Here is a 23,639-nt window from a genome sequence, read left to right on the forward strand (position 1 = left end):
TTCATGGTTCTACTACCTGCCAATAATCCAGGCTCAAAAATTCAGTGCCATTTTGATTTCTCTTCCTTGTTTCTCTCTTTATCCTATGTGACCTACCTCTATGATCTTATTCACTTAGTTATTCAATTCCTACATATGGAGGATGGACTGCTGTAATGATGGATTCTGGGGCTGTGGTGGTGAAGAAGGTGAGTAAGGACTCTGCCTTCCTGGAGTTTATATTCTAGTAGGGCAGACACAATTTCAGGGAGCAATTAGTGCTTTTAAAAAAACAACAGTAGAGGAATCATGAGTGATCGGTAGTGGTAACAGGGGCTACTTACTATGTTAGACAGATTGGCTAGGAAAAGCCTCTTCAGAAGATGGTATTAGAATACAGACAGGGGTGTGAAAGTGAGCCTTGTGAAGATCTGAAGTAAGACCAATCCAGGGAGGTAGAACCGCAAGTACAAAGGTACTGGGGTGGAAATGAATTTGGTATGTTTGAAGAACTATAAATAGACCAATGTGACTGGTCCAAGATGTCATGTGGATGATAGGGTCTGGTTTATGCATTAAAGACCACTAGAGGATAGACTGTAGGGCAGAAGTAATAGGAAGTAATTGCTATTTGTTTTTAAATATCCACATTCTCAGGCAATACCCATAATCATTGAGCCCCTTTATATAAATGAAAGTTTCAATTCAACAAATATGTAATCTCCTAACTCATAAATAAGGACATTATGAGTTTAAATACTTTATTTCCTTAGTTTAGATGAAAACAATATCACGTTTCTGAAATGGACAGTAAGCAATGGAGCATCTATTTTTGATCATTTTCTACTTATATGTTATGTAAATTAAACCAAATCTTTTGGGCATTTTGTTATCAGTAATGTCCAACAGCAAATTAAATTAACAAAGTATTTATAAAAACTTCACAGATTGCCAGAAATGAGGTACAACGGACCAGGCATTCAGTGTACCAAACAGGAAGGAATAAAGCTAAAATTATGTTTCCACTAGGGGTCTACAAAGAAGGAAGCTGAAAATAAAATGAATAAAAGATAAAGGCATTTCAATTACTGTCAGGTTATAAAAGGTTTGTACTTTTATGTGATGTGAAGATAGAGAATGGAGGCATAGCAAATGAGTCCATTATGTCAGTATCATTTGGAGTCAGACAATTAAGCTTCTGGCATCTACCAACACTGAATATGTCTCATATAAAACTGAGCACAACTTGGTAGACTGAAGAGAAAAAAAGACAATTATGAAATAGTCAGTATTCATATTAGGTTTTTAAGGTTCCTTTTATTTACAAAAAGCAATTCATTCATTTCTGTATTCTCTGGGTTTATTCATTTGCTTCCCTGTACATAAATAGATGTCATGCTTGCCTTTTCATTCCCAAAAGTCTAAGAGGGGAAGAACACCACAGTAGGGAAGGATGACTTTCTTTCTTATTAGGTTTATGGGTTAGGTAACTTAACAAGGAATTCATTCATCAAATGGTCTTGGAGAATCAATCATGTGTCAAGCACTGTAATAGGTAGTGAGAATGCTAAGCTGAAAGAGACAACATCACATGGTGAGGAGGGAAAGCAGCTCTCTTAGGAAGACTCATGACAGCATTTCTAACATAATGGCAGCCGTTTCTAGAGGCTGATGCCTTAATTAAGCTTGTAAAAAAGTATCCTTTCCATCCCTCTTCCCCCCCCCCCCCCGCCCCCCGCCAATATTTCCTTTGGATAGAAAAGAGTCAAAGAGGTGAAGGAGGTAGAAAAGAGTCATCTCATGGGGAGTATGAAGGTTGACTCAAAGCTCTAAATGTAATTTGTATCTTTTATTCTAATAGGAAGGAATGTTCTATTCCAGGGAAAATTCTAGCCATGCCATTCTGAAGGTTGTTTTCTCAACTGGGAAGACAGAAGCAAAAGGCAGTAGTTGATATTTTCTATTACTGTGTAACCGGTTGATGATATTTTCTATCACCGTGTAGGAAACTACCACACATTTGACTAGCTTAGACTAATACACATGTATTTATTATCTTACAGCTTCTGTGAGTCTGGAGTCTGGGCGAGGCATAGCCAAGTACTCTGCTTAGGGTCTCACAAGGCTGCAGTCTCATCTGAGGCCAGACTGGGGAAGGTTGTTACGGTCAACAGAATTCAATTCCTTGCGGTTTTAGAACTAAAGGCTTCATTTTCCCTGGCTACCCACCTGAAGCTGCCTTTGGCTTCTTGTCATGTGGGTCTCCCAACGTAAGAGCTCACTTCTTTGAAGCCAAGAAGGAGTAGGAGGCTCCAGCAAATGGGCACTAAAATCTTATGCAATATTATCATGTACATCCTGTTTTTGCTGTGTTCTATTGGTTAGAAGTAGATCACAGGTCCTGCACATACTCCAGGGGACAGGATCACAGAAAGTATGAACACTGGGAAGGAGAGATCATGGGAACCCTTACTCAAAGAGAGTCTATTACATTACCTAGACTTTTCCCCCTCTATGTTAATTTAACATACCAAATCTACTTTCTCTTTATCTTCAAATATAGCTTTTCTCATCTTTAAAAGTTTTTTTCAAAAGCGTAGGTTGATCCTGGCTTTAACATTCCTGCCACTATTCTTAAGCGTTCTTGTTAGTTCTAGGTTGTCTCTTTCTCCAACGTTTGTATATTTGTTTGAACATCTAAGCTCATCAAAGAACTCTGAAATTCCCCTTGATTATATGTACACCTCTGCCCTTTCCTTCTTGTTGACACTGTAAGGGAAGTTCTGCAGTAGAGTTCATCTTTTAGGAATTATTACTCCATAAGCCACATTCCCATCCATAGTCTCTAAACATGAGAACAAACCCATTTAACCCAAGTTTAAAATAAAACAAAACTGGACTCTGGAATCTGTGGTATATGTCTAGATAAATAAACAATTCCTGGAACCTGTGGTATATGCCCAAATATATATATAATTAAACAACTGCATCCTCTTTAGATTCTTTTGGTAGAACTACAATCCCAGCAGGTTTTACAATAGTTGAAGTGCTTCCCTATTATAACAGTTTGGTACACACCAGCCTATGATCCACTTTAATGAAAACATCACTCATATTCTTTTTCTGCCTGGGCTATTCAAGGTCCACTTTTACAGATTTACTTTGGTTTCTTTCTTTTTTTCAGCTCTTTTTGAAGCATCACCCTCCCTGACATTCATGGATTTCTTATAGGAAACTGCCTATAGTCTCACGCCCCTTCTATCAGATCTGGAAAAAAGGTATGGTCATTCATGGAAATATTTTGGTCTCAAAGCCCCTGTTGATGGTGTGTGGCACCCACCTAGGGTTAGTATGTATGAGAGGGAAGAGTTAATTCCATTCTTCCACAAGTCTCTCCTACCTCATGCCTGCTTGCTTGCTTGCTTGCTTTCTACTACAGGGGCATCCTCAACATGAGCAGAGTCTGATCTTAGTGTCTGATATGTAGGTACTCAACAAATATTTATGGAAAGAACTGGCTGACGTCTATTTGTGTGGATTTGCTATATATTACATTCATTCATATGCTGGGTATTTATTTCTATTTTTAAAAATCCTAGGAATGAAACTAGGATCTAGTAACTAGATGTTACTAAATTGTAAAGATCAAGATATGCAAGATCCTTGTTCTCAAGGGGCTCATACTTTAATAGAGGAGACAGACAATAAACAAGTAAACCATGAAAAAAAAATAGTGTGAAGTCCTATGAAGAGAATGAAAAACGGGAGTGAAAGAGAGAGCTGGAGGTAGAGAGGAGGCCAACATTAAACAGATTATTGGGGTGCCTGGCTGGCTTAGTCAGAAGAGCTTGTAACTCGACCCTGCAGTTGTGAGTTCAAGCCCCATGTTAGGGGTAGGGATTACTTAAATAAATAAAATTTAAAAGAATAGATTGTTATGAAAGCAAACAGGTTGAGGATTGAGTGATACCACGAACTGGCCTTCTCTATCCATACTGTCCTGTTTTTCTCAAGCATACCAGGAGCATTCTATCAGCATTACTATTTGGCGCATTCTTCCACCAGGTATCTATAAGGTTTACTCCTTTCTCATATGATTGAAATGCCTGTGGAAGTCTAGTGCAAGGGTTCACAGTGAGCTGGTGGCTAGCTATACCCATTCCCGGGAAGTTTTACTACTGCTATGTTCTATACAAACTCAGCAAGTTTTTCCTCTCCTTATACAAGACTATGACATTTGGAGAGCCCTTGAGGTTGCTAGTTAGACATAAACTTTATTGTTTCAAACTTCATTGCCATGAAATAAATTTGAGCTGAAGCTGGGTTTCTTTATTGCTCTTTTAAAGAATGAAATGTTACTTGGCAACTGTTTTTAGGCATTTTAGCACTTGGTTTCTTAAACGTTCTCAGTGGAGTAATTTAATAACGATAGATTACATAAATCGACATTAGTAGAGATATTTCACCACCTTCTAAGGTTTCTTGCTTTCAAAAGAAAAAAGAAAAAAGAAAAGAAAAAGGGGGGGGGGTGGGGAGAGAATAGTTTATATCAGATTAGGTTGCAAGAACAAAATACTCTTTTTACATAATGACAATGAATGATGAAGATTATAATGATGAAGATAATGATGATATATATTGAGTCCTACCAGGTGGGAGCCACTTTAAACATTATCTTTAATCAGCTAGCCGCTTCAGATACATTATTTTAATCCTCTAAACAATCTTATGAGTTGGTGATATCTCCAATTTCATAGATGAAGAAAATGAGACTCAGGGAGACTACAGAACCCCCGAAGCATAAATCTATTAGGTGGCAGGCCTAGATTTTGAACCTTACAAGGTTCAAAGTATAGTCTTTTTACTATACTATTCTGCTTCTGTACAAGTAAAAATGAATCTATCTTTTCGACAAAGATATGATTTAGGGTACAAACAACTATTTTTTTTATATAAAAACTAAAGGCAATTTCACAAATGATACTTCATCTTATCCTGTGACGTAATGAGCCTTAATGCTCCTACTTTCCATTTCATAAATGAAACAAAACTGAGGTTGAGGAATTTACCTAAGGTTTAAAAAATCTTGTTCAAGAAGCAGGTTTTTCTCACTTCCAATGCTCCTTCTCTGTCCCACTTGGACTTTTACTTTCATTAGCATTTGGTGGTTATTTTAAAGGAACAAGAGGGGCACCTGGGTGGTTCCATCAGTTAAGCATTCGACTTTGGCTCAGGTCATGATCTCACAGTTTGTGAGTTCGAGCCCCACGTAGGGCTCTGTGCTGACAGCTCAGAGCCTGAAGCCTGTTTCGGATTCTGTATCTCCCTCTCTCTGCCCCTCCACCACTCATACTCTGTCTCTCTCTCAAAAATAAATAAACATTAAAAAAAAAAATTAAAAACCCCCAAAGGAACAAGAAACACAAGCAGCATCGTATAGTCCCAAGACCTAATCATTTTTAGTCTAACTGGTAATGTTGGTTACATAAGTTCATAAAGTCGCACATTTTTTAAAAATATTATTAAAGATTAAGTTTTTGACTCTATATCTTCCATTTCAAGATTTTTATCAGGGCACATTTATTATTCCTTCTGTATGCATTGTTTTGTAAATGCTTGCAAAAAGAAATTTTTTACTGTGAGGTTTCCATGATGCTTAAAACTTACTTTTAAAAGGGATGCTTTAAATTTTAGAATTAACAAATGCTCACTCTAAAAAAAGAAAAAAAATCAAATATAAAGGTTTCTAAAAAAAACAAATACAAAAACGAAAAACATATTCTCCCAATCTGACCTGAGAAAGCCACTGCTACCAATGAGTTAGGTATCCCTCTCTACCTGACTGGAAGTTATTAAAGCTCCTTAAGCCTTACTGCTTTATTCTGAATATTTGTAAATCATGCAAATTTAAGATGAGGTAAATTTTGGCCAATTCTAACTGACATAAAAAAAGAACTCTAGGGGCGCCTGGGTGGCTCAGTCAGTTAAGCATCCAACTTCGGCTCAGGTCACGATCTCATGGTCCGTGAGTTCGAGCACCGCGTCGGGCTCTGTGCTGACAGCTCAGAGCCTGGAGCCTGTTTCGGATTCTGTGTCTCCCTCTCTCTCTGACCCTCCCCCACTCGTGCTCTGTCTCTCTCTGTCTCAAAAAAAAAAAATAAATAAATAAATAAAATGAACTCTAAAACACAATCTTATATTTATATAGTGCTTTGCATTTACAAAGCACTTTTATACTAGTTCCCTCAATCCTTGAGACTTAGGAAGACTGTATCCCTACTTTACAGACAGGAGGCCAAGACTCCAAGAGGTCATCATAGCTTATCAAATCTAAGATACCGCTGAGAATACCACATCTTGCCATTTTATATGCTCAAAAAAAAGGAAAAAAATCCAATTCAATTGTGACATAATGACTTAACTGTACACCTGTGAGATTTGTAGGACTTAATATTAGAAGATCCGAGTTAGGGGTCTGGCATTGCCCTTTCCAAGCATGTGACTGAAGTAAATTATTCAAGTTATCTAAGCCTTGATCTTTTTTTTTTTTTTTTTGAGAGAGGGAATGAGCACACGAGTGGGGGAGAGAGACAGAGGGAGAGAGGGAGAGGGAGAGGAAGAGGGAGAGGAAAGGGGGACAGAGAGAGAGAGAGACAGAGAGAGAGAGAGAGAGAGAATATTAAGCAGGCTCCGTGCCCAGTGCAGAGCCTGATTCCATAACCCTAGGATCATGACCTGAGCCAAAATCAAGTTTTGGCTCAAACTTGATGCTTGAGTGGGATGCTCAACCGACTGAGCCACCCAGGTGCCCCGAAATATATGACTGTTTTATTAACATACAATATATATTTTTTTAAGTAGGCTTCCCACCCAGTGTGGAGCCCAGCATGGGGCTTGAGCTCACGACCCTGAGATCAAGACTGGAGCTAAGATCAGAAGTCACATGCTTAACCAACTGAGCCACCCAGGTTCTGCTTCGTATCTTTTAAGTTAAAAACAATAATGTGTATCTCACAGGCTTGCTGCGAGGACATATGGATGTAAAATGGTACTTTCAAAGTGTAAAACTGATAAAACATTTTAAAATCTCCTATATCTATGGCATTATTATCTTTAAATATATTTATCTGTAGTGGTAATATTAATACTCTGTTGTTGAAGGCAGGAACTTCTGGATCTTCACTCAACTGTTGTATCATATTAAATAATTATTAAAGTCATTACTGCACATGACTGCTACTGCCACTGTCTCCCCTGAGATGAGCTGTTAATACTCTGTCCTCAGATGAACTCCAGAGAACACCTATTTCATTAACCCAAAAGCATGTATTCCATTTGGATGAGGACATTTTCAGGCCTCGAGGGAAAATATTCCTTTCTGGCACCATTCACATTTTGCTTGTCCAGTTATAACTGGATAATCCTACAGGAGCAAAACATGAACCCCACTGTAGATGCTCTATTATTGCAGTCAGTTCTAATTGTGAAAGGAATTGGAATTCCATTTTTTGAAAGAGAGATAATGTACTATACTATTTTTTTAAATTTTTTAATGTTTATTTATTTTTGAGAGAGAGAGAGATTGACAGCGAGAGGCAGAGTGAAGCAGGGAAGGGGCAGAGAGAGAGGGAGACACAGAATCTGAAGCTGTCAGCACAGAGCTGGACACAGGGCTCAAACCCACAAACTGTGAGATCATGACCTGAGCCAAAGTTGGACGCTTAACTGACTGAGCCACTCAGGTGCCCCAATAATGTACTATACTTAAACATCAATGCCTTCTTTAATTTTTGAAGCAGGCTTTGTATTTTTTTTTTTTTTGCCTTTGTGTTGGAAATCATTCTGTGTTACAGTGTGTTCACCCATGTTAGTACTAAGATATATAGGCTTTTACCTGAATAAATCCTAGATGTTGCACATCCTGCAAGCCCCTTGACAACTATATTCCTGCCTGGTGGGAAGAATTAAGTCTCATTCATTTGGTCATGCCCTTCATAGCTCACGGATGCTGGCAGCATATGTGATTAAAGTATATATATGAAACACTTCCTTGGAAATGATCTTCTATGAAAATGCCTATCATGTGGTAGCTCTGGGATTGATTCATACTAGACAGTTTTTGGGTATGGTAAATACTGGAAATATGGTGGCTTTCTGATTTTTATGACTGACAAACTATTATGTTTGCTTCCTATGTACCGATAGAAAACAGTAGATAGTTACTATAGATTGGCATTATTAAATAACTTCACTTCAATTCTCAGGAATGTGTTTAATGAAAAAGGCAAATACCCAAGAGTTAATTAATGTGCAGAAGGAACCATAGGAAAATATGAGATAGTTGAAGATTGAAGATGACAACAGATAATTGCTTTGTGCTTCTGGACTTCTGGTTACTCACTGACCTCGTATGCGCGTGAATATTAAGTTTAAACATGAATACTGAATTTCAGGTGTTTCAAAATGTTATATACACTGATGAAATACTAAATCTCTTTTTAAAAATGAATATTTGTTCCTTGCTATTCAAACCTAGCCCAAGCTACTATCCTGTCCCAAGTCAATCACTGCAAAACCATGTAGTCTTTCTGCTTTTTTTACTCTGCTACTCTTACAGCCCAGTTTTAAACAAAAGCAAGAATGAGCTTTTAAAAATGTAGATCAGATCAGGTTTCTTCTCCTACTTAAAACCACCGACAGCTCCTATGACACTCAAAATAACATCCAAACTCCTTAGAATGGTGTTCAGAGCCCTGTATGGTCCAGCTTCTTTTTGCATCTCTACCCTTAGCTCATGTTAACTCCTCTGTTTGCTCATATGTATCAGCAACTCAGAATTTCTCCTAAGTCCCTCCAATATGTCAAGATTGCTCCTATCTGACTATAGATGCTGGAGAGGATGTGGAGAAACGGGAACCCTCTTGCACTGTTGGTGGGAATGCAAACTGGTGCAGCTGCTCTGGAAAACAGTGTGGAGGTTCCTCAAAAAATTAAAAATAGACCTACCCTATGACCCAGCAGTAGCACTGCTAGGAATTTACCCAAGGGATACAGGAGTACTGATGCATAGGGGCACTTGTACCCCAATGTTTATAGCAGCACTCTCAACAATAGCTAAATTATGGAAAGAGCTTAAATCATCAACTGATGAATGGATAAAGAAATTGTGGTTTATATACACAATGGAATACTACATGGCAATGAGAAAGAATGAAATATGGCCTTTTGTAGCAACATGGATGGAACTGGAGAGTGTTATGCTAAGTGAAATAAGTCATACAGAGAAGGACAGATTCCATATGTTTTCACTCCTATGTGGATCCCGAGAAACTTAACAGAAGACCATGGGGGAGGGGAAGAAAAAAAAAACGGTTAGAGAGGGAGGGAGCCAAAACATAAGAGACTCCTAAAAACTGAGAACAAACTGAGGGTTTATGGGGGGTGGGAGGGAGGGGTGGGTGGGTGATGGGTATTGAGGGCACCTGTTGGGATGAGCGCTGGGTGTTGTATGGAAATCAATTTGACAATAAATTTCATAAAAAAAAAAAAAAAAAAGATTGTGCCTATCTCAAGGTTTTCATACTTGGTCAGAAAAACTCATCCCATAGATTTTCTCCTGGCTGAATCCTGGCTCAAAAGTCATCTCTTCAAAGAGGTGTAGCATTCTCACTTATACATCACCTGGTTTTATTGTATGTACAACAGTCATCACTGTCTGGTATTGTTCACTTTGCTAATTTGATTGTCCATTTTTACCCTTACAATTTACTGAAGCAGCTTGACAGTAGGGACTTTGTATGCTATTATCCCACTGCCTAGGTCACGGTCTGACTCATTGCAGATCCTCAATAAATAGATCGTGAATAATGAAGTAATAAATCTAAATGGTTACTTCAAAAAAAATATTTTAAAGAGACAGAGTGCAAGCAGGAGAGAGGGGCAGAGGAAGAGAGAGACCGAATCTCAAGCAGACTCCATGCTCAGTACAGAGCCCAACGTGGGGCTCGATCCCATGACCCAGGGACATGACCCGAGCTGAGACCAAGAGTCAGATGCTCATTTGACTGAGCCACTCAGGTGTCCCAATGGTTACCTTTTCTTTATTTCTTAAATTTTTATTTATTTATTTTTCAGAGACGGTGAGGAGCAGAGAGAGGTGGGTACAGAGAATCTGAAGTGGGCTCCACATGGACAGCAGAGAGCTCTATGCAGGGCTCGAACCCATGAACTGTGAGATCATGACCTGAACGTCAGGCAGATCCTTAACCAACTGAGCCGCCCAGGTGCCCCAATGGTTACCTTTTCTTAAGTTACGTATTTTTCTCTCACTTTTTTTTTTCTGGAAATAAAACTGTACTAGGAAAGAAATTACTTATTTCCTTGAAGCTAACAATAATTCACTCATTTAAAGCAAAATTAAATAACCCAAGCAGAGTTTCTTTCCCAGAGATCACCCAAGATTTGATATATTTTCTTAACAGAACATCACAGTAGTGACCTACTTTCAATTTGCAACAATACAAGAGAATATATGAGTTCACCATTTTCCTTGAATGGTAAGACAACACCAATATTTACAATGGGTATTATCTAGCTCTAAATGATTAAGTCACTAGAGAACAGATCTACTTTACTACAAAAACAGGTAAAATTGCCTCCAAATGGCATCAGAGACATGTAAACTATCCCCTTATGCTTGGAACACCTTCTTCAACCCTAGGAGAAGAAATATATATATATATATATATATATATATATATATATATATATATAGCCATGATAACTTTATGGAGAAGCAAATACCATCATGCCCATTCTAAATAGTATAGCTGACTTTCACCAAAAATATATGACTTCTCTTTTGATAAAATCATGTTAGCTTATAAAAATGTGTGCTGGGAGAAACCAAAAAAAAAGCAGTGATAACAGTTTGAGAATCAGACTAAGTACAATGAGAAGATGCTATATCAAGTCTGAGTTCTGGATCTAAAAGAAAAAAAATCATAAAGTCCTACAAATGTTGCAGTACGACGTTTCCCCTTTTTCTCATAAAACCTTTTCCCATCTGCCTAAATAACTTCTAATTAGCTTCAGAATATAAAGACAAAAAGCATCTATTACTGACATTCTAATTTTAAAAGTTAAAATACTGCTAGTTTCAGACAGTAAGGAACACCTGAATTGATGCAGGAAGCTCCCACAGACAAATATATGTAATCAGATAGTCATTGCTTGGTAGGGGTAAAGTTCACCTTCATTTTCAGTTGGTTGAGTAAAAAATTATATAATTATTCAACCACTCTATAACAGTTGAATATCCATAATTCTGCTATTATAAGAAATGCTGTGATCCAAATACTTATATATGCATTTTTAAGCACATCTCTCATTATTTTCTTTGCAAAATACCAACAGGTAGGATTGTAGGGTTAAAATAAATGACCAACAAAATATTATTTTTGACTTTCAAAAATAGTTTTCAAATAGATATCTTAAAAGCTCTCGATATATACTGCAAAACTGATTCCCAGAAATGTTGTGCCAAATTACATTCCCACCTGTAGTGGATGAGAATATTTACTTTCAACATTAATTACTGGCAGGCCCAGATGGCTCCTAAATTGGATGGATTTTTTTTTTTTAATGCCTAATATATGAGTAACTTAAGAAAAGAAAGTGTATTCTCCACAGGAAGATTCCTGCTCCTTGCTTCCTTTGCTCAGGCATCATTTGGGTCCTCGTGGGTGTAGAAACCTTGGCTCCAGGTGCTCATCCCAACCCCATGAATCTCTGAAGCTTAAGAGCTCACTTATCATTACAGTTTTACTCTCTGTTCTTGGTGCAGGGAGACGTGAATTTTTTGGTTTTCATCTTTTAAATACACAAACATAATTTTAAATGTCATTTCTAAGTGTAGGAGCAGAATGGGGAGGTTTTGGCATGAGATCACTCTACCATCTTGGTAGATGGTAGTCTATTCTAAATCTTGACAGCTCTATTTTCTTGCTTTAACACTGTGGACTTTATCATGATCATATATTGGTATGCTTATGTATATATTTGTTTAAAAGATCTTGAATGAAATGTGTGTGTGTATGTATACACACACACACACACACACACGTTATGTATTTCTCTTTATAGAAACTTGATGTAGAGAACTCTACTCAGAATTGGATTTTGACCTTTGAAACAATGTGTGGACCCTCTGGTTGCACTGACATTTAACCACGTTGTTGTTGGAGTTACCCTCTCAAAGCTCTGGCTGGGGCTGGCCAGTGTATACTTGTGTTGTGAGTATAAGGATGATGCAGTAGTCTGAGGGGAGTGAGAGGTGAGCCAAGACCAGAGGTGGCTGTGAAAAGTGGGATGGCATTTGGTGCAGAAGCCACTGTTCTGGGCTCCCTTTGCATTTAAAGTGTCCTGTGTGCCCCAGTGCATGTCGATGCGTGTGCGCATGTCACTGTGTGTCTTTGCTGCCTAAGAGACCAAGCCCCAGTCAGCTTTCCGCTTGACACAGAATCTGTGTGAATCCTGAGGATTCCAAAAATGCCATTGACTCACCAAGATAAAAGAGGAAAAAGAGTCCATCTGCCCCCCTAGTGAGTCTTTGGCTTTATTCATTACCCCTTCAAATTAGAATGCATTAAGGACTGTCCTCCTGCCAGAAGGACCTCCAATTATCCCATAATTGCCACTGTTGTTAGGCAGGGGGAGTAACAAGTTGGGCATTTGTGCTTTCCTTGTATGTGGCCTCACCTGCCCTATCGAAGTTTTTGGGATTTGCCTGTAACTACAAGTGCTTTTGAAGATTTTTACTCTATTTTTATATTCCATCTATCATTTCCACGGGAATCGTGAAGGAAGGTGGATACCTGTGTTTGTGCTGCCCATCTACGAGGAAGTCAGTAAGTTCTTATTAAAGACCTCCTATGGAATAGCTGGCCAGTTATTATTTTATTATGCGTTTTAAAAGTAGAACTGCTTCTTCCTGCCTTTGTAACAGAATTATTTTGTGAAACTAGATGTCAATCAAAGATTTAAGTTCAAAACAAGTAGTTATTTCAAATAAAGATTACACTAAAACATTATGATATTGACCATGTAAATACTGATGGAGATCGAACGATAGAGGCACCTGTAGGGGTTCCGATACTGATTGAAAATGCTTATTTTGTCTACATGCTATTTCAGTGGAGGCAGTACAGTGGAACAGACCAAAATTTTGTTATAGTTAGCAAAAAAACAACTGAAAGATAAGATGCTGATTGAGACATTTAGCCATGGTTTCCTATGATGATTACATTATAACTCAAAATTGAAAATAACATTATATGTTATACATTAAGGAAAGCTCTCATCTGTCATATTTTTCAAATGGATCCAAACTGAAAGATTTAGATGATAGTTACTTAATACTTAGCACAGAGAAAAAGTAGTTTTAAATTAGCTGCTTTAGATGATAATAATGTGGTATCAGCATTAGCAGCACCAGCAGTAGCAATGTCCATTAATGAACACCTTATACTACCAGGTGCTCCGTTAGCTACTTTACATGTATCTCATTTAATCCTCCAACCCTGCCAGTTTAGATATTATGAACTCCACCTTTTATATGAGGAAAGAGGACCAGAGGTTAATTAATTTGCCCAATGAAGTTGGATGGCTAATTGGGGTATTCCCTGGGGCACCTCCAAGGATCATCAGAAATTCTGCAGAGCACTGTTTACATGGGTTCAAACTGTTCCTCGAGGATGCCTCCATGATTCACATAATTCTCCATTGCTACAGCTATCCCGATGAAAGCTGGATGGCCAGGTTTGCAAGGCTGTAAAAAGCACTCGTGCCCTCTGTGACCCTACATCTAGGTTCTTAAGTTGGGGTTTATAAACACTCTGAAGATGGATGCAAATGTATATAATTGCACATGTCTGGTAACAGGGCTTTCTCCAGATTTCAGTAGAGGCCACCATCTAAAAAAGGTTCAGAATTATCTTCTAGATATTCCATCAGAGACTGGGTTTAAGCTATAACACCCAAGAAATCTGATTCTCATTTCTGAGGAAATCCCATTGTATAACATCCTAGATTATACTTATGTTAAGAAGAAAGTAAAGGCAATTACCCAAGAGAAAATTCTGAATTGTAACTTGAAATAACCAGACAGTCACGCCAAAGGAAATGAGGTAGAGGCTGCAGCTGAATTATCTACCTCATGGTAGTAATTTTCTGCTTTCCATTACATATAGAAAAGCGACTGCATAAAGAGAAAGAAAATGAGCTGAGTTTATCCGAATTATCAAACTGAAAAAGATAGGTCATAAAAATTATGAAGTACTGGGAATACATGCCAATGTTAGCAATTATATCTCTAAATAAATAAAAAAGACAACGCAGAAACTATTTGCTAGTTTAAACAGCAAATGAGGTACAATCTTACGACATAAAAAGTGCCGATGGAATTTTTCACTTCTCTTCCAAAGGAGTTCTGCTGAATTTCAAATATTTTCTTTGAATAATCATGTTTGACAAATGTAAAGGTTAATGTTAGCAAGGTAATTAAAATTAATGATGGCAGTGTCCACTGGGCTATGTGTGTGTATGCAGGTGTTTCCCTCCACTGGTCCCACCCTAACTTAAAAATGTCTGATATTTTAAATTCTGAGTGTACACATAATACATTAGAAGTGATTATTTTCATCTATCCTGAAACCCACAGAATTTCTTCACATAGAGAGTTCTTATAGGGTTTTTGAAATATAATTTGATTTTTTTTTAATTTAATAGGTTATACAAAATTAAGAAAAAAAAACCTCACTGCACAAATTGTGCATGGTTTCCAATTCTCTTTCTATAACATAGTTTTGAAGTTAAAAGTTACCCCAAAGGGTCTTTGAATAGTATCCTCTACAAAGCCAAACCATTTACTAGACAGGACTTTACTCAAAACTTATTATTTGGATACTTTGTGAACAAAGAGTTTTTTCTGTGCCTCTCTACATTTATATTTATATATATTTGATATCTCGTCCCCAGCATAGGGAAGATTAAGAGTGGCAAACAGAGACAGTGGAATGCTAGAGGCCAGCATAAAGACAACCAGCAGACAGACTGACATCAAGAGAAGAGACAGAAGAACAAACAAATTAAAAGGGAGTCCAAATCCATGAAGAGGCAAAAGTGCTGGGAGACAGGAGGAGGGAAGGATGGAAATAACTGATCACTTAAGCTCTCCCCAAGGATCTCCCTGTCTGCTGGGACACTGGCATTACTAAGCCTGTTCCCCTGCATCTCTTTCTAGCCCAGTGCTGACTCTGGGGGTGTCCAAGGACAGATCATGCAGTTCTTTAAGAGAGGTATTCTCCTGGCCCTGGCTCAGGAGGAAATGCCTGAGCCAGCAGCTCTGATGAGTGGGGAACTGGTTCAGCTATTCCATAGCCCTTTAATTAATTACCCTGCTGAGTGCCCCAGGGTCTGTTCCCAGTCTTCCCTGCCTGTGATCCTGGACATTTTTTTCACGGTTCTAGTTAACTTACTGTTTCAGCAGTTTTGTCTTTGATCTTTATTGTGTTTTGGGGTCTTTTGCTCAGCTGGGCTGTACCTTCCATTTTATTCCATCTGTTGTGTATTATTCAAAAATCCCTAAATGTTGGTTCTAACCTTCCAGGTTTCCAGTGCTGTTGTGGATTTATTTTTCTATCTGTTCTTCCATTTCAAAGAGACTTTGGATGGAAGTCGAGGCAAAAACATGCCTTAATCAGCCATCTTCTGTTGGAGGTCATTTCAGGCACTTTAAATAAAGTAAATATTCTCCCCCTACAAGGAGTGTATCGAGATTTTTATCAATTAGCTCTCAGTTTTACTACAGGCAAACCAACGCATTTAACAAAATTAAACTGTCAAGCTTGAAATCTCCTTTTGTTTTGTTAAATGAATTACTGGGGGGAAAAAAGTGAAAAAATGCAGAAAACTTACAATCCATATCAAGTATGGCCCGAACAGATTTAACAAGTTCCTTAGATTCAAGTGCCAGTGTTGCTGCGATGTTACGTCCGTTCCTTCCCAGGGGTGTGAGGGAAGTCTGAGAAGCTAACAAAGCTCTTCTTTCACTGTGATGGCAATAATGCAAAGATGAGCTTATTACACAATAAATAACATCCATCTTGGCTGAATCTGAACTCTTATGTACAAAAATATTTGTATTTCTGGGAATATTGAATTCTTACAGTCATAAAATGAAGTAATCACAAAACATTTCTGTTTTCTATTCTTCGTTATGTAACAAAGACATATTTAAAGAATTAGACTGACCTGATAAGAAGGAGAAATAAATCATTTGTTGGGCTTATTTTGTGAGTGCTTATGTTATGCTAACATGATGTAGCCTTTTATTTAGTTTTGTAAAAATTCAAATGAAGCACTCAGACGTAAATTTATTAAGCAGACATTTACTGTTACTTCTTATAATATTAAATAGAATTTCAATGTGTATGTGCTCCTGAAATTTCTCTTAAGCTCTTCCATTTGTTGTCCCTAAATCTAAACAGCATTTATAACACTTTTTGGAGATGCAAATGTCACCTGAAATGAATGCACTCTTTTATAATTTAAAATGCTAGGTTTTACTGCAAAAAACCATCACATTAAAACTTTTATTTGAAAAGGGACAATTTTAAACTGATAACAAAACTATTATTATTTATAGTCCATCTTCTTAAGCATGATGATATTCATTCACAAGGAGACACTGAAGCATCAATTCTCAAATTCAAACACAGAGCCTTTATTCTGTGTTAAATGATCAAGGCCTAAATTTATTACAGAAGACACAGATATTAGAAAGACTGAACCATACTGTACTAGAGTTTCAGTTTCTAAGACATGGTGAAAAGTTGCTTAATATTGTTTTTTAAAGTTACTTTTTTTTCCATGAACCAGTTTAAGTTTGAGAGCAAGCTCTGGCTTTTGAATAGTCATTTTTAACCTTCATTTTTAATACCAAAACTTCTGAATTATTATTCAAGGTCACAATGAGACCTTGGAGGGTGGGGACGGGAAATACATCTAACCATACAAGGGAATCTGATTGCTGAGTATTTTAACATTGTTATTGAAAATAATTATTATGAAATTCATGTTATCTTCATTTTATCTTGCATCATAAGCAGCATGGAGAGCAATGTCTGATCTTTCATTAGAATAAAGCATGACAATAAAGTGAGTTCAAAAGTATACTATTATCACATAAAGTACAGAGTAATCAAATTACTATGATGTACACCTGAGACTAACATAACATTGTAGGTCAACTATATTTCAATAATAATTTTTTTAAGTGTACTACCATAGACATTCTTCTAAGGTTAAAAAAAAATGCTATGTGGAACCCTAAAATAGATAAGAATACAATGAATCATCATTTATTAAACTGGTGTTTTCATAGGGAAGGGCAGAGTTCTCCTGTCTGCAAGTATGCATTGCTAGAAGTAGAAGTACATTGCTAGTGGCAGCTTTTACAAGATGAGGGAAAAAAACTGCTCTGAAAATGTATAAACAGGAAACTTTCGTTTCTGTATCTCTCATTATGTATCACAATGACCAAAGACTTGCAGTTTGAAATACATAAATTGTATTAGTATGTTTGTAGCTCCTAGTAAGAAACTCTGAATTGGAAACAATCTGTGAACAGTAACAAAATCAAGGTGTATTCTCCAAATATGTATATTTTTTTATGTCTACTGAATGTTGAAAATGAAAGAAACCGATTGTATGAACATGTTTTATAAAATTGTTTGCCATAACAACTGATCTGCTGGCTTGAGACTGACCTTTAAAGTGATTTTTATTTATACACAGGATGCTTATAGAACTTCAAGGTAATCCCCTCTTTACAGAATTCCTGACAAAAACAATATAGGTGATTCCTACCTCAATAGAGTACTAGGTTACAGTGACTGACTAAATACCTCCAGGAATTTCTTTTACAGAAATGGGGTCAAAAACAACACGTCCTTGTATCTGTTTCCACAAGACATTAAAAACAGCATCAAATCGTTATGTAGCATCTTAAGGCTATTTAAGAGATTTCTAGTATTTTAGTCACAATTACCAAATGAAAAACGTAATCATACTCTACAGTAAACACTTAAATGTTCTTACCTTAAATTTGATAAAGGATAAGAATTATCAGAAAGTAATTCTTGAATAGTCTAGAGACAAATAAGATAGTAAAGGAGATATGTAAGTTTGATATTTTTAAAACATCTTTTCTTACTTAACTAATGTTTATAACCTCCCTCCTCCTTTCACTCCCAATTGATTAAAAGGTGTTTCTGTTATGTGGGGAAAAAAGAATCAATTACATTGACATGCAACGCCACTTAGATGTGTAATAATAGCTATGGAAACATTTCTTTATAGGGTAAATATTTATCAAATAATATTTGTATAGTATTAACAGTTTTGAAAAAGAGTTCAAAAAACATAGTATATATTTGGGACCATGTTATCCTGTCTGGATTATTGCTCTATTTGTTAGCAATAGAATCTATTTGTTAGCTGGTCTTTTCATTATTTATGCAATTTTAAAATTGGCTGCTGGTTAGCATTGCTGTTTTGAGCCCAGAGAATGTCTCACTAGCCACCAAACACCATGACATTTATCTGAGTGTCAGTCATATATAGATTTCTTAAAAATGGGCATAAGGTAATGTTAATGGGAAAATTTACCTCTACAAAATGAAGAAGCTTTTCAGTGGATGCCTCAAAAGTTTTTCGAGCCATTTCCGATTTTCGCAATTGGCAGTCGAGCACTGTGATTCTCTTTCTTAACTCCTGAACACTTTCCTGGATAGAGGTATCAAAAGGAGGGTCTTAAACATTTCTTTGATTTTATATCAGTGGCTCCTATGTTCAGTTTTTATTAACTAATATCCAACATTACCATATTATTTATTTTCTCTTAGTGTACTTATCTTCTGATTTGGGGAGGCACTTAATTAACTGTATATGCATATTTAAAAGTTAGACTGTATAGGGATGCTGCAAATTTTACAAGATAAGCTGCATATGGCTTTATTGATTCTTATAGTAAAATACATTTGAATTGAGTTTATCATTGTTTCGTTTTTGTTTACAACACGGCTTACCAGCTGCTGACAGAAATCACTACCAGTGTGGCGTAACAAAAATTACTGAGAATACACATATATATTTAATGTAATATGATATAATGTAAATATGAGCCGGCAGAGAAGTAAAGGAAGCCTGTGAACAGTAAAAGAATCCCATTGACAGTAAAGGAATTTCATGAAGACAAACAACAACAATGCTGGGTGAACCTACTTATAAAAGAGAATGCTGAAACATAATTTGCTCTGAGGGTATATCCTTGGGCACACATGGCAAACGAGAGAACTTTAATGGGTGAATTGGAAAGAAGCAAACCTTACAGAAGTAAATCGATGGTTCTGATTTGGGTTCTGGAGAGGAGGTTAAAAAAAAACCTTCATGGGTCCAAACTCATGAAGGTTTGAGGTCATAATTTACATTGCCTGTGTGTCTTGTAAATTTATAAGCTGAAATTTTGGTTTAAATAAGTTCCAGACTGGCAGAAGCAAACACAAAACTTCAGTGGAGGGATATTTTCTCAACTCAGATCTCAAAGAATTTCTACATATAATGTGTCAAAAGAACAGGACCTCAGGAAATAAGGTACCATGAATAAAAGTCAGCTGAAGGAAACAAATTATATAAAGGAAACAAACTATATAAAGACAGCAGATATTGGAGTAATCAGATATAGACTATAAAGTAGTGTTTAATGAGTTTTAAAAATTAGGGAGGAATTTAAGACATGATAAAGGGAAAAATAAACTATAAAAATAGATCCAGATGGCATAAAAAATCAATCTTAAAAATAAAAATATAATCAAAATGAAATCAGAAACTCAATTTATGAGTTTAATATACAATTAGATATAGCTGAAAAGAGAATGGATAAACTGGAAGGCAGAGGTAAAGAAGGTTTTCATAATGCAGCAGAAAAATAAAATGGGAGGATATAAAAAAAGGAGAAGAGGTAAGGAGAAAATAACTAGATGAAAATATAGTATATACTCAATCTGAATTACACATGAGGGTTCAGAAAGAATGAAAGAGACATAGCTCAGGATAACAATTTGGAATTTTTCAGATATAACAAAAGAATGTTTCTCAGATCAGGAAACTCAGTGAATCTCAAGCACTATAAATAAAAATAAGTCAACACATGACTCATCACAAACTGCTGAACACAGATGATAAAGAGATCTTAAAATCATCAAGAAAGAAACAATGTATTGCAAACAAATAACAGATTGGCTGCTGATATCACCATCATGGAATAAAGACACTGAAAGAAATTAAGTGCAAACTTACTTTAATGTAGCAGACATGTATTTCAAGAGCAAGAGTTCAATAAAGATGTTTTCAGACAAACGAAAATGAAGAGAATGTGTTACCAACAGATCCTCATTAAACACATTTCTAAAAGCTGTACTTCAGGAAGGAAATAATTTTAGCAAGAAGGACTGAGATGCAGAAAAGAATGCTGGACACAGAAAATGGTAAAGAAGGCATCTATTTAAACAAAAGTTGACTCCACAAAAGAAATTGTGATAGTGTCTAACTTATGGTGTTAAAAGTCAAGAAAGAACTAAAATACTGATAAAAATAGAAATTAAGTAGGAAGGAATGATTGGATTTAGGTTTTAAAGTACTATCATATTTAGAAGCAGGGGAAAATTAGTGATTAGTTTTATAATTTGAGTGAAAATAGAATGTTAAAATTTCTAAGATAATCATTAAAAATTAGAAACAGAGTACATACCTTCTATAAACCAGCAGAAGGAAATACATGGAATGGGAGTTGGGGAACACAGGAGAAATCTGAACCAATTAAAAAAAAAAACAAAACAGACAAGGAGTACCTGGGTGGCTCAGTTGGTTAAGCATCTGACCCTTGATTTTGGCTCAGGTCATGATCTCACAGTTCATGGGATCAAGCCCCAGATAAAGCCCCATGTTGGGCTCTGCACTGACAGCGTGGAGCCTGCTTGGGATTCTTTCTCCCTCTCTCTCTGCCCCTCCCGGCTCACACTCTCTTTCTCACAAAATATAAACAAAAAATAAACATTAAAAACCAAACAAACAAACAGGCAAGACATGGCACATTGAAAGAAAAAAAAAACACAACCAAAAACTAAAGCACAAATAAAATGCATAAATTAAAGAGGGTAGAAATGAAGCCAACGGCATTATCAAATAAAACAGGGTAAATGGAAAGATCTTTCCAATTAAAGGTCAAAAATTAGTAAGATGAGGGAACAATTCAGCTATATGTTGTTTACCACATACACAATTAAAATGTGAGGACAATGCAAAGTTAAAAGTGAAAGGAAGGAAAACAGATACACCATAAATACCAAAAGAAAACTGTTGTAACTATTTTAGTATTAATCAAAAATAAATATTAGGGGGAATATAAGATTGATAAATTGAAGAGTCACAACATTCCATAAAGGATGATAATGTAATTCCAAGCCTATATATGGCTAAAAACATTACTTTTTAAAAAAAAAGGGGGAGATTTTTTCTTCTTATTATTTTTTTAACATTTATTTATTTTTGAAAGAGAGAGACAGACAGACAGAATGTGCGTGTGTGAGAGAGCACCAGTAGGGGAGGGGCAGAGGAGCGGGAGACACAGACTACAAAGCACAGAGCCTTCAGCACAGAGCCTGACATGGGGCTTGAACCCATGAGCTGTGAGATCATGACCTGAGCTGAAGTTAGACGCTTAACTCACTGAGCCACCCAGGCGCCCCCCCAAAAAAGGAAGATTTTAATGCATTTCTCTGACAAAGAAATTAAGATGACTAGAGAAAAGCTGGACTTTACAATTAATGAATCTGATCTAGTGGAATATATAAAATGATACATCAAAAAAACATGAAGAAGAATTTTTTTTTTTTTTTTTAAATTTTTTTTTTCAACGTTTATTTATTTTTGGGACAGAGAGAGACAGAGCATGAACGGGTGAGGGGCAGAGAGAGAGGGAGACACAGAATCGGAAACAGGCTCCAGGCTCTGAGCCATCAGCCCAGAGCCCGACACGGGGCTCGAACTCACGGACCGTGAGATCGTGACCTGGTTGAAGTCGGACGCTTAACCGACTACGCCACCCAGGCGCCCCTGAAGAATTCTTTTGAAGCTCACTTTGACCATGTGTGAACACTGGCTATACAGTATAAGCCACAAAGCAACCACCAACATATTTTGGAATCGATTATACTATAGACTAGATTCTCTGGCCACAATGCAATTATCCGGTCTTTTGCTTCAGTGGTGTTTATAAAGACTCAATCATAAACATGTAAATTCTTCCCGAATTCATCTATATATTTAACTTATTTTCAGTAAAAATTCCAGTAGTTTTTTTTTCTTTTGGTTGAATTTATACACATAAAAGGACAAAGGGTCACGTAGCCAACATACTTTTAAAGAAGAAGAACTAGGCAGGATGGTCATATATCAAGATTCCCTATAAAAGTTATAGTAACCAAAATCATATGTTATTTGTGCAAGAATGTACAAATAGACCAGTGAAGGAGAAGAGCGGGCCCTCAGAAAGATAAATGCAAATGAAATCTTGATATATGACAGACCTGATTTTGTAGATCAATTAGGAAAGAAGAGGCTTTTGAATAAATGGGGCTGGGATAGTTGGTCGTTCATTTAGTATAAAGAAAGAATAAAATGGATCTCCATCCCCATACAATGCTACGAAACCAATGACAGAAAGATCAAAACTTAGAGGCAGATATAAAGAATATCTTTGGGAATAGAAGAACTTGTAAAAGGGCACATAAGGGAAAAGACTGATAAGTTTGACTACATGAAAGTCAGTGTTTCTTTTGCCACTGGGTGAAAAGTAAGCCATGAATCTGAGAGAAAAGATTTTTAATAACATATAATTTAATATAGGTGTAGTAACTTGAACATGTGAACAATCACTACATATCAATGTGCAAAGGACAACCTAATGGGAAAAACAATTGAAAGTTATGAAAAGGCATTTCAGAAAACATAAATGCCTAACAAGTACATAAATATATGCTCAACTGGCTATCTGGGCCAGGGCAAAAAGCCCTAGTTTATAGCATTTGGGGGTATAAATAATTCCACCACAGCTGATATGAAGCTACCAAACAACCTGATGTCACTGAATATGCAGTTGAGAAGATATGCATACAATCACCTATTGTGAGCCAGTGCTAGCTGGTCCCAACACACCCGTGGCTCAAAGTCATTAGTAATCAGGGAAATCCAAATTAAACCATAATGAGATTTACTTATTACACCTACCAGATTGATATAAATTAAAAGTAAATGAAAACAATGTGTCAGCAAGGATGTGTGGTAAATAGTATCTCTCATTCACTACTGGTGGGAGTAAAAATTGGCTCAAAAGCTTTCAAACACAATTAGGCATGACCTGGTAAAGGTGATCAATCATCATTCAACCTAGCAATTCCACTCTAAGGTATCAACCCAAGAGAAACTGTTATACATGTGGAGCAGGATATACACAAAAGTGTTTTTATCAACATTGTTCATAA

The 23,639-nt window shown here is 36.6% G+C and overlaps 1 protein-coding gene across 5 annotated transcripts in view; it reads right to left on the minus strand.

Annotated features, from left to right (window-relative positions):
* The window catches only part of STXBP4 (syntaxin binding protein 4), a 172,786-nt gene that overhangs the window by 53,843 nt on the left and 95,304 nt on the right, over positions 1 to 23,639 (minus strand). For all 5 annotated transcript variants that reach the window (XM_086686923.1, XM_086686926.1, XM_086686925.1 and 2 more), the window contains 3 exons: positions 18,709 to 18,825; positions 18,139 to 18,188; positions 15,955 to 16,088 (listed from right to left, as the gene is read on the minus strand). In XM_086686923.1, coding sequence (XP_086543049.1) covers positions 15,955 to 16,088; positions 18,139 to 18,188; positions 18,709 to 18,825 — 301 coding nt within the window. The remainder of the gene's footprint in view (positions 1 to 15,954; positions 16,089 to 18,138; positions 18,189 to 18,708; positions 18,826 to 23,639) is intronic.

Source organism: Puma concolor, chromosome E1 (assembly GCF_028749965.1).
Source record: "Puma concolor isolate L17-30 chromosome E1, mPumCon1.1.hap2, whole genome shotgun sequence".
NCBI classification, from domain to species: domain Eukaryota; kingdom Metazoa; phylum Chordata; class Mammalia; order Carnivora; family Felidae; genus Puma; species Puma concolor.